The sequence below is a fragment of the Mustela lutreola genome, chromosome 4 (assembly GCF_030435805.1).
Source record: "Mustela lutreola isolate mMusLut2 chromosome 4, mMusLut2.pri, whole genome shotgun sequence".
Classification (NCBI taxonomy): domain Eukaryota; kingdom Metazoa; phylum Chordata; class Mammalia; order Carnivora; family Mustelidae; genus Mustela; species Mustela lutreola.
Genome location: NC_081293.1, coordinates 122,856,366 through 122,868,725, shown reverse-complemented (window position 1 = coordinate 122,868,725; position 12,360 = coordinate 122,856,366). Strand labels below are relative to the sequence as shown.

Genomic DNA, 12,360 nt, shown 5'->3' with positions numbered 1-12,360 from the left:
TTTTGCCTTATGCAAAATTTGGCTTGTGCACAATAATAATTTTGCCAAGTCATTTGTAGAAATTATAGTGAAGCTAAATAAAAGATGACAGGAAATAATGAGTTTAGAGATTCTTATTTCATCTTGGGGATCTCACCAATGGGTTCAATATCACTTTTTGTTTTTATCTATGTATTATTTTCTCTCTTCTGTAGATGGTTATTTGGAATGGTGTTGAGGAAAGGAAATCCTTGGAAAAGAGACTTCATAAGATTTCTGCCAGGATTTTTCTTTTGTCATTCCGATTCCTTTGAACTCTAAAATTCACTTTCATAGCCAAAATATGATTTATTTTAATATTTTGATTTTCTGTCAGATTCTTCACAACTTTAAAGTTAGTGTTTTGTTTTCATTTATTTTAATGTGAAACAGGTATATTCACTGAGTTGATGGCAGCATTATGTGATATATAAAATTTTATATCCATTTGCCAACTGTATGACAATTGAAGATACTATAAAATATTATAAAATATTTGGCCTTCTTGCTCAGTTTCTTGCCAGCTGACTAATGGATAATTGCACTGGCCTTATCTAATTCCTTCCTTTTCTTCTTTGATAATGGGACACAACTGTTTTTCTTCACTCTAGGCTTACACATTGGCCTTTCAAGACAAAGTGAACAATGAAAGAAATTATTCAAATAATTAACAGAAATTATTTGGTCTCTAAATTTCTTAAGCCATACAGAGTATATTTTACCTCTATTTTTTTCCCACACATTTAAGTATTTACTGAATAAATTACTCCATGTCAACTGGTTTGGTTCTGGCCTTAGCAGTGGTAGTTCAAAAACAGTGTGTGCAGGTTGCAGAGAAAATGAAAGAGGACTCAAGACGAATAAGGAAAATAATGTTTAAAATTATATTGAATTATCAATTCAATTACATTGAATTACTATTCCTGTCACTTTCCTCTCTCCTTCTTTTCCCTTCCCTCCATTTGTTTGTTTTTTGTTTTTTTTTTTTTTTTTTAAGTAAATAATCCAGAAACTGACCTTGAAAAAATAAGATCACTTCATGCCTGGAAGACAATAAATATAAGTGGTCTTAAATTCTAGAATGAGATTAAGGATGCCAGTTGGAGAGATAACTTCTTTACTGTAGTTTGTGGCACTTATTATTGGTCTTGTCCTGAGTTCATTTCTTAAGTGGACTGAGTATAAAGTGTTGTCTTTGGTTTAGGTACTTTAGTGGTAATGTTGTTTAAAAATGTTGAACTCTTTTGGACAAAATCATATAAACATCAGAAACTATTCCTAAGTGATTTATTACCCTTAAATCCTTTCTTAGAAACGTCTTTCTTCTCCTGTAACTGTTTCTAGAAGTGAGTGTTGTGTGTATGTGTGTGTGTGTGTGTGTACGCACATATATGTATATATATTTCCACCAATAACTATTGTTGCCTGACAATTTTAAAAATACCTATTTATTACACAACTATCAATGTAGAATAAAGATAATTAGGGAAAAACTATTTGCTTAATTCCTTTGCAGATTTATTTTTTAATCATTTTGCCTACTGTGTTTAGCTTCAAGGTATGCATGATTACCAAGGTAAGAAGACAAAGCTAACAGCCTACAAGGGCCAAATCAAGTCAACTAAACAAATCACTAAAACCTGTGCAGTAGACACTTAACCTGAAGTGGGAAGAACAGAGTGTGTTCTGCCATCTGCCACCACCTCAGACAGAGGATTTTATCTGGTGGGTTCAGTCACAGAGGCTGTTGTCAACTAGATTACCAACTGCCTTGAGTTTTTATTCTAAAACTATATATATATATATATATATATATATATATATATGGCTAACTATTAGAATTTATTAAAGGTAAGTTCCTGTTAGTATAGTTGTTCAGAAGGATCCCTGTGCAGTCTTATCTAAATGATACTTTCCGAGAAGACATATGGAACGGTTGGAGCACAGGCCCTAGAGTATGGGTTTAAAATGGCAATTCTGTCACTCACCAGTGTTTCACCTCAGGCAAGCTGCTTGGCATCTGTGTCCCAGATTCTTCTTATGTGTAAAGACAATAAAAATGGTTTCTATTGCATGAGGCTATTTTCTGGGTTAAATTGGATTATATGTGAATATGCCTTACAAGGTGCCTAGCATATATGGAACACAACAAATTAACCTTATTATTAAAATATATTACATTACATTGTAATAGTATTTTTATTCCATTAATGGAATCAGTTTGAAGTGCAGTGCTAGATGTTGCAGATGTGAGTCACACATTACTAACAATTCACCATTGGCGCCACCAATAACTCACAAATATATATTCCAACAGACATAAACCAATAAATTACAATGTATTATGGAAGTTTCTATTACATTTTTTATAGCAAGTGATTGGAACTCTGCCTTTTTTAGGAATTCTCTACAACTCATAAGGAAGAGTATAGGGAAAGCTCTCAGGACCTACAAATTATTTTCAAATTAATAACACACAATAATTTTGTTTTGCCATAAAGAGGGCATGAGAAGCATCACTACACTTTGATTAAAATCAGTTAAAGCTGATACTTGAAGAAAGAAAAACATTTCCTGTTTTTCTTCATTGTCAAGGACCTAAAACAAAATTAGAATAAACCTAGTGTTAAGTCAGAAACAAAGAATTCAAAATTTTATAAAAAATACAGTTTTGGCTCAAATTTTGAGGTTTTTCTTTTTCTTTTTTTTAATTTGTTTTGTTTTTTAAGAATTGCTGGTTAAAATAGAAAATAAATGAAAAACCATTCTATTGAATTGTTAGCTCTCTAAATGGTGACTTAAAGAATGGCGTCAAACAAACTTCTTTCAGCAAGTGATGGGAATGTATCTCGATGGTTCTTACTGATGGGATGCCATTCTTTGGACCACTCTTGATAACACACAAAAGGAAGTTAGTTGTCAGTTTCTTCTCATCTACGTGAATCATGGAATGTGGGAAACGGCCAGTCCGGACTTCGGGAACTCTCACCACGTCTATAGTATAAGGTCTTTGCACTAAGCAGCCAGTAAGTGCATCTGCAGTCTCCGCGTGTAAAGCCTGGTGGTAATGACGGCAGCAGCTGCAGCACTGGCAGGTCCTATTGGTGGGACATTTGAGATGCTCCAGATAGCAGGGTTAGTGAGAGTCGAAGGAGGATTAGTGAACCTGAAATGCTGCGACCACCGGAGAGAAAGTTTATCTTTAGTTCCTAAAAGGATCATCATCATTGTTCTTGCAATACTTTGATGTATTAATGGTTTTAATCATAATTGTTCTTAAGATGTACTACCATCTATTCACCTCCCCTTACTGCTTATGACATCATTTTTGGGTACAGCATTCAGTTGGGAAAATGAAGGGCATGTCCCATTTTATTCTAAAAGTGATGTAGGGATTCTCTGTATCTCTTAGCCCTCAGTTTCCACATCTCTTGCTGGCTTATGAGTAAGTTCTGCTGAAGTAAGTCTTAGTGACAGTTAGGAAGGAATTGCAATATTAGTGACTTACTGATGCGCCATGATCAGCTCATGCTGATTTGTTGTAACAAATCAGGCAGTTCCTGTTCATGTAAAATGTACTGCGGGTCCAGGGAAGCTTTCAGGCCAGCTGACCCCAGTGTGGTGATTCAGCAATCTAAGATGCTTCAGTCTTACAACTTCACCATTTCAGTGTGAGTCCTCCTCCTCTTCTGCAAGCTGCTTATCCTTTTCTGCTAGAAAAAAATGTGAGACAGAATTGTGTGGGAGCATTTCACTGCCTCAGCCCAGAGGTGACACATTTATTTGGTGGTCAGAATTTGTCACATGGCATCACGTGACTGCTAAGGGGCTGGGAAATACGCTCTCTCATATATTTCTTCCCTGCCTGTCTTCCTGGGTAGGAAGGAAAAAAAGAATGGATATTCTTGGGAGCATTCATAAGTGCTGCATCCCATAGTAAATGAGAACACTTTAAGTCATGCAGAGGTAAACCCTTACAATTTTTGTTGGTTTTCACGTCTTTGAAAAATATCAGTAGCACACCAAGCCTATGAGGTAATGATTTCATTTTATATAAATTTTTTAACGATTTTATTTATTTATTTGACAGATTGAGATCACAAGGAGGCAGAGAGGCAGACAGAAAGAGAGAGAGAGAAGGAAGCAGGCTCCCTGCAGAGCAGAGAGCCCGACGCAGGGCTCGATCCCAAGACCCTGGGATCATGACCCGAGCCGAAGGCAGAGGCTTTAACCCACCCACTGAGCCACCCAGGAGCCCCTCATCTTATATAAATTTTAATTGCATACTATGTTATTACATTAAAAATGGTGAGAATAGCGAACGGATGTCTAATGTTTTAATAAGACTGACCTAAAGGAACCACTATAAAACTCAGATTTTAGTATGTATAACTTTAGGCATGCTGGGAATATCAGTTGGGGCATATTTGGCAAATACCCGGTGTGATTCAGTAGCAGATTGTCTGGGACCACATCCTGGGAAGGATTATTTCAGAGGCCAGTTGTTCTTCTGCTATTAAGCAGAGAACCAGTGACAGAATCCACCATAGGGAAGCCAGGGAAGCCTGGGAATCCTCATGAATACTCCATTCCCCCAACCCCGTTTTTTTCCCTCACTACCATGGTGTGACCCAGCAACAAATGGTTAAGATTTTGGAATGCAACATTTGACCTGGCAAGCAATACCTTCAGAATTGACATTTGCGCCTGGGTAGCTCAGTTGGTTAAGCATCTGACAGACTTTTGGCTCAGGTCGTGATCTCCTGGTTGATGAGACTGAGCCCTGTGTTGGGCTCCTAGCTCAGTGGGGAGTCTGCTGGAAGATTCTCTCCCTCTGCCCATCCCCCCACTCATGTGCACTCTCTTCTCTCTCTAAAATAAAGAAATCTAAAAAAAAAAAAAATTCCATTTCCCTTCTTACCTGGTTTTCCATGTTGTCCAATGCTGTTCAGATTGGCAGTCTAGCTCCTCTGAAATCAAATATAATAATACCAGTAGGTACTGTCGCTAGTCCCAGAGCTCTTTAGTTCACTGAAGCTATTCCTTCAACATTGGTGGCAGGTCAGTTTTTTCTCGGTTTGTTTTTTTGTTTGTTTGTTTGTTTTCTATTTCCATGTTTCCCAAGGGTACCTAGAAATTTCTTCCATGAAGGTTAACATGTCATGATGTCCTGATTTGTCTATAATATTCTTGGCTTATATGTGGTTATTAATAGAAGACTCTTACACTCTTAAAACATACCTTGTTTAGATGATACATTATGTGGTGACCCTGCTCCTGAGGGTCCTTCTTGTTTTATTTTATGATGCAAGTGACCGATTTGGTCTCATAGACTATCGATCATTCCATCCATAGGGGCTGAAACCGCATGGGGGCAGTGTGGCTTTGGGTAGTTTGGATATTTTAGTATTTTTGATCATTTTTTTTTTCTTTTGGCATCATCTTTAGGTTATAGACTAGAGAGAAAGGTAGAAGGACATATGGAGGAATAAAAGGGAATAAGCAAAGGCATTGATAACTGAAGGATAAACCAAAACACATTTTGAGAAACCCAACAAGCTCATTATTCTGGCGTGTACTTTAAAGTGCCGTAATCGAATCTGAAGGATGACACGGAACACCGAAGATGACTCTCGGTATGTAGCTTGTATGCAGGTAACTGGCATTCGTAACATTCATGGTTTCATGGACAGTAATGGTTGACTTTTGTATCCTAATGAACATGGATTTTGTATCCTAAATGAATAATCCTAATGAATCCTCAGGTCCATAATAGAGTTAGAGCAAGCACTGCACCATCTTAAGTAGAATTTCAGTTGTATGAGCCAGGCCATATATTTGTAATAAAAGTTATATGCCCAACATTTACTTTTCCTGGAATCCTATTAGATAACACATATAAAAGCTGCTATTTACTTTGTAGTTACTTCATTTCTGGAAGAGAGCAAAAGAGGATTCCAAAGGTACATTATATCACATTTAGAGCAACCTTTAAGTCTGTAGCTCATCAGACTGGCTTTTAAAATATGCAAGCGCCTACAGAGACCACCCCAGGTTAAAAGTTTCTAAATACTTCATGTTGCTCCACTGTTAAATAATGTTTAGAGTTTGTTATCTTTTGTAGAACTTGGAAATCTAATTATTTATAATATCCAGTGACATTTACATTTTACTAAAATATACTCTGCCTGTTATAGAACGTATCATGCTTAGGAAAATGGATAGATAATTCATGGCTCTACGTTTGCTTATATATAAAATGCAAAATATCAGGATAACCTGTGCCATCTTTTTGTTAGAATCATATGATTTTAAACATATAATTCTCAAGAAGTGCCCTTAACAGTACCATTTAAAAACAGTAAGAAAAGTTAACAGCTGAAATCATTTGTTTACCATTTAACTCTCAACTATCAAATCACCTACCTATTCAAGTTTATTGGTATCTTAAAATAGTGACATCCATTTCCATGCCAACAGCTACAGAGTGTTTGGTTTAGTTTTTGAGATTGATGGAAAGTAGATTGTAAAGTTGACCTGTTGTGTTAAGCTTATTTACACAAACATAGTGTCTTGGAAAATAAACTCTGAAAGTGCATAGTGGGAGAATTTCACATCCTGACTCTTCTAATACCTGCTTTACTGGAATCTGTCAGATAGAGAACCTCAACTTTTCCACAGGTACCTTATGTGGGAGAAAACCTCTTCAAAATGTATTCTTAAACTTGGGCTGAAATTTATGACTAGCTTTAAGGAAAAAAAAAGAAGAAGAAGAAGGATTTGCTTTAAATTGGTTTGAAGAATTTGCTTAAGTAAAATAAGTTTTTAGTATTAACACATTTATGAAACAATCACAGGTGACTTTTTAAAAATCAGGCTCTTGAAACATACGTTCCATCCGAGAGTTGAAAATAACATTTCTAAGATGTAATCAATTAAAAAAAAAACATAAATGTGAAAAAAAAAACAATTTCAGTGGAAACAAATAACAAAAAACCCCCACTGTGGGTGCTGGATGGTGGCAAATAGATTATTTAACATGAATTTGCATTTATTCAAGGGTTAATCTTGGTGAGTGAGCATTTAAAAGCCCCTTCCTGAGGCTCCATCCTCTTCTGTTGTATAAACCTCAGTAATCAGCGTATTATATAGATCATTCTCCCTCCTGATCCGCCCTCCCCATCAAAGCATGGACTTGTCTCCTGCGCTGAGTGACGTGGGGCCAGTAATACTGGGAGGGCGGGTGGGAGCAGGGCATGTGGACCAGAAACACTTCCTAGAAACAGCTCAACCCTGCCTGAACTTTCCCTGTAAACACAGCTCGCTGACAGAACGGCATCCCTGCTGGGTGGATCCTGCAACTCCTGGAGGGAATGGCACTTCTTGTTTTTAATTAGCAAGGTGAAAGGTGAATTAAAACTAGCTGTTTGGCAAGTCAGTGCAAAGACTGACCGGAGAGTCAGAAGAGAAAAGAGCTCCACAGGGAAGGCAGTGCGTGTGCTCTGGGATTGTTTCTGGTTTTTTTTTTTTTTTTTTCCTTTTCTGAATGAAGCGCTTGCCGAAGTGACTTAAAAAAAAAAAAAAAAGAATTACAATTTCCCCCTGAGTCTGTCCGCATAGTTGCTGAAGAGAGCTCTGGACAGGACATGGCTCTGAAGGCTCACTCCTTGGAATGTCCTCTTGCTCCTGGCTTATAAACAACTGTCTTCAGGGAAGAAAGGTTTTACATATTCCGAATACAGCCTGACAAATGGCACTTTGGGACTGTGCTTTCTGATGACAACGCGTTCGATTTCTGACAAAGCCTCTCACGCGCTGCCCCTGGAGGGGAGTCCTAAGTAAAACTCAGACCCACCTGAAAGTGAGGATCGGAGGGGCGCCCGGCGAGCCCGGGGAGCACCGAGCACGGCAGCATGGCATCAGCTGCGAACCTTGTCACCTGGCTCCTGTGGGGTTACTTACAGGAGCTCTGGATAGGAGGGCACACGGCTGATAGCCCTCACCCCCGCTTACGTCTGTCACATAAAGGTAGGTCACCTCTTCAGATCCTTTCGTTAACAAAAAAGAGAGAGGTAGAAATTAAAGTCCTTTAACACAGATCTCTGTTCTTCACAGACCCTGAAAATGCAGCTGAAAAAAATCATTGCAAAACTGACCTAAGATTCTAAGTACCTCTAATTAGCATGTCAGTACTTAACCACACCTGAGAATAGTGCAAAACCGCATGCCAACTTAGAGATGTTATTTTTGTCTTGTAAATATTACGTTGTATTAATGAGAAGTTCATTCTCTAGCAGACACAGCAGAAGAGGGCAGGACGCAGGTTGTAAATTGCCTTGAGGGGCTGAATCCCCCAAGTTAGCAGTTAGGTATTTAAATACCGATTATGCATTTGGGGAAGCAAGGATGTGGGAGAAGGGCTTTAGAAACAGAAGTGGAGTTGATTATGGTTCTGTGTTGTCCATAATGGGGATGAGGGGAGGGGAAAAGAAACAAAATGATTTCTTATCCAGGATAACAGAGTCATCACCATGTAATTAGAATGACTAATGAGTGATATAAATTAGCTTTTTAGTTGAGTTATTAGAATTTCTTTTATGTCCAGCAAAAATATTTTCAGAGTTTATTAACAATCCTTGTAAACTGAATTATATTGATTAAAGTATTAAGATACTATTCACTAGCATCTAGTCTTTTAATGTAAATTCATGTTGCTTCACTGAATTTCTGTCTGTCAGTGCTTAAATATTTTATTCTGCAGCTATGTCTTGGAAAGCAGCATTTGCTCATAAATAAATTATCAAAAGATAGCTTTTGCATCAGGACCAGTAAAAGCCAGTTGTGAATAGGCTTGGTGATTCTTCCTATAAACAAACAAACAAACAAAACCTGCATGTAGAGAGAAGGTGACTGCTGACCTAAAAGTAATTTGGAATACATTTTCAGAAAGAAGTATTTATTATTACTAATCATTGAGACAGATAACAGTTGCATAACAAGAATTCCATAAGAACCATTTTTCACTTGTGTGAGCTTTAATATCGTCCCTATTGTAGAATGAACAGAAACCTGTAGTTTTGAAGCGTAGGTGTAATCTTTACCAGAGGGAGAAACAAAACAGGAAGCCTCAATCGCATATGATGGGATTGACCTTTATTTTGGTTTTATTGGACAATCATCAGTTGATATTGACCATAGAAATTTATTATTTTTACAATAATTAACAATCTATGAAATTTTTTAAAATTTATATTGTTTTCCTATAGCACTCTCCAGTAGATAACATAAGTTTAAGAGACACATTGACACTAAATTTGTAAGAATTTGAAATAGAGTACCTAGCATTGACACTGATTATTTGAATTGGGAAGGAATACCGTGGTATGTATCAAAATGCATATTTCTAAGAAGTTTGATCAAATATATCAAAATTTGGTGTGATGAATTATGGACAAAGAAGGATTTCAGAAGAAGAACATAATAAATGGATTGTTTTTCTTAGGCAGACAAGCAGATAAGCTGCAAGTTTTGGCGAGTTACCATTCTGCTACACATGACATTAGCCTTTTATACCTCATTATTAGGGTACTTGTTCTCAGTAGTTCAGTATTAGGGTATTTTCAGAGATACCTTCTTGCAGTATTTCATTAGCTTGTAGTATGGTCAGAGCATACTAAAATTCTCTAATGCATCTAAATGCTATGCATAACACTGTGATCAGACTTATCTCCATTACATCCTTCTTGTTTTTTTTTTCATTCCATCTCTCTGTCATTGATTTTATGGGTTGTGTTCTTTGATGTGGGAATAGAACTGCTATTCTCTGTGTGTACACTGGCCTGGAAACTACCACCACATTTCCCTTTGGTTTTTCTTAACCTTTTCATTTAACGGCACTGGCTGAAATGCTCACTGTTGTGCTTTTATACAAAGACAGTGTATAGTTACCTGAAAATAGAATGTTCTCACTTGTGCAGTTTAGCTAGCTAGCAAAATCAGCTGAAAGATCACACGAGAGATATAACCTGAGGCAGCAAGCGCCTACCGCAGGTGCCTCAGTGAAAGCAGAGGACTGGCAGAGCAGAAGTGTGCAGCCCCATCAGTCCACTGTAAGCTGCCCCCACTTACTTTTTACCCTTTGGAATTCAGTGGACCTTTTAGGGGGTATACAAAAACTATGAGGGTGGTATTTCAGAGTATAATCTCTTACTATCTGGTCACATTTTAGTAATGGGTCAGTTAGTTGATTGATATTATACATGAGTACGTGATCCTTCAAAATAAGGAGCACTGGATATAAATAATGTAACACCTCTGAACTGCTGCCTAACCCTTAGGATATAAATCCAGCAGGGCTCCCTGGAGGTGATCTCCTCCATTATCAGGATGGCACTTGAGACCACAAGCCTAGTGTCTCTTCCCAAAAAGGAGGCAAAAGTTTCAGTGTCATACACAAAGTTTGAGCTAAATTATGTGAAAATACCCATGGCATGCGCTTTCCTCTCTCTTCCATCCTTCTCTTTTTATGGAAGTGGCATGTTCTAAAAACAGAGCTTAAGAGGAGGGGAGGCCATTAGAGCTAAAAGGGAAAAAAAGGCAGAGAAGGTGGGAAGACAAGGTAGAAAGTTGGTATCAGATATAGAGCATCCTCTTACGTATTTCCCACTACCCTCCACCTGCAGTGGGATAAAACGGAATTCCTCCCTCATCTTACTGAATATCCACTGCACTCCAATGTTAAGCAAATATGCTGAGAGCAAGCCTAGTGGATAAAGCTATGAAACATTTACTCTTGTTGAGGCAAAGAAGGTATCTTTTAATGTATTTTGTAGGTCTAAGATAAATTGGGTGAACAAATAAAAACTTAGCAAGGTGGTATCCTGCTTTGTAAGACTTTTCAGTCAAGATTTCAGTTGACATTAGTGGTACCAGAAAGATACTTAAGGGTTTATGGATAGTTAAGAATTACAGCCAACTTTATAGCCAATAACCTAAAGAGGATGATATTGATGTGATTAATTCAGATTTATAATGTTCTATCCAAGGATTTCCTTAAAAAATAGCTGAGATCTTCATGACAGAAGTGAAGGAGAAAGAGAGGAACGGGAATAGAGCCCTGCTAGATTCAACCACTTCTCTCTATTGATGTCTGTTCTCTCCTTATCTATTATCATCCTGCATTAATGAGGTTACAGGGAAGGCAAAAATAACCCTCTTGATAATGGAGCTCAGAGAAGAAAAAACAAATGAGCAAAGCACCTTGTCAAAGAAGAAATCCCAATGTCCATGGAGAACCCCAGAAATTCAATCAAGGGAGTTTGGCAGATAGGGTAGGTAATCAAAGACCCAATAAAGAATTACAATCACAGGGGGTGCCGGGGTGGCTCAGTGGGTTAAGGCCTCTGCCTTCTGCTCAGGTCATGATCTCAGGGTCCTGGGATTCCTGGGCTCTCTGCTCAGCGGGGAGCCTGCTTCCCCCTCTTTCTCTCTGCCTACTTGTGATCTCTCTCTGTCAAATAAAAAATAAAAAATCTAAAAAGAAAAAAAAAATGAATGACAATTATAGAAACCAGGGAGAGTAGCTGTGTAATCAGGGGATGTTTGGTGAAGAGATAGAGAAGTAAAGGCATAAATATGGCAGAAGATCTTTCCTAAAATATGTTGACATTATGAATGTAGATTCTAGCATTGTATATATACGTATAAAATTGGGATATAGGGTATTAATTAGTCTATCTATATTTAGTTATAACCAATTAAGAACAGATATGTCTTAGTTCAGAGAGTTCAGGATTTACAGTCTGAGGTCTCCACTCCAACTCTAGTCCTTCCACTTATACTAATAGTAATTGTGACTCAGTTTCCTTAATTTGAAAATAGGGATAATAATGGTGCTTTTTGAGAGTATCAAATGAAATGGCAAAACTGTGAAAATACTTTATAACCAAAAATTATTTTGTTAATATTTCCTGAAGACTGATATAAGTTGAGAAGTTTAGAAGGAAATGTGTCCTAAAGAGAAAAGTCTTTAGGAATGGCATGAGTTTGGATATCAATAAATGCTGGAATAATGTTAATAGGGAAGACAGAAGAATGGTCTTAAGTAGCATAAAATATATGGTTTATTCTGATAGGTGGCATTCACTCAAAATCCCATCTTCCATACCTTTGGCTTCTGGATGTAATAATTTAGAAGATGATTGAATCATCAGTGTATTTTTCTAAGATTCATGGCCAGTAGTTTTGCTTTAATAGTATGTGCAATGTATCAATTAATTTACATTTTCATTTTATACCCAACCTTCAATTTTTTTTCCAGTTTTTATGAAAGAAAATTGAGGT

General features: G+C 37.3%; 1 protein-coding gene across 1 annotated transcript in view; it reads left to right on the top strand.

Annotated features, from left to right (window-relative positions):
• Nucleotides 1-7,290: 7,290 nt before the first annotated feature.
• The window catches only part of SEMA3E (semaphorin 3E), a 255,031-nt gene continuing 249,961 nt past the window's right edge, over nt 7,291-12,360 (top strand). The window contains exon 1 of the mRNA XM_059170981.1: nt 7,291-8,046. Within this exon, the coding sequence (XP_059026964.1) occupies nt 7,932-8,046 (115 nt within the window). The 5' untranslated portion in view covers nt 7,291-7,931. The remainder of the gene's footprint in view (nt 8,047-12,360) is intronic.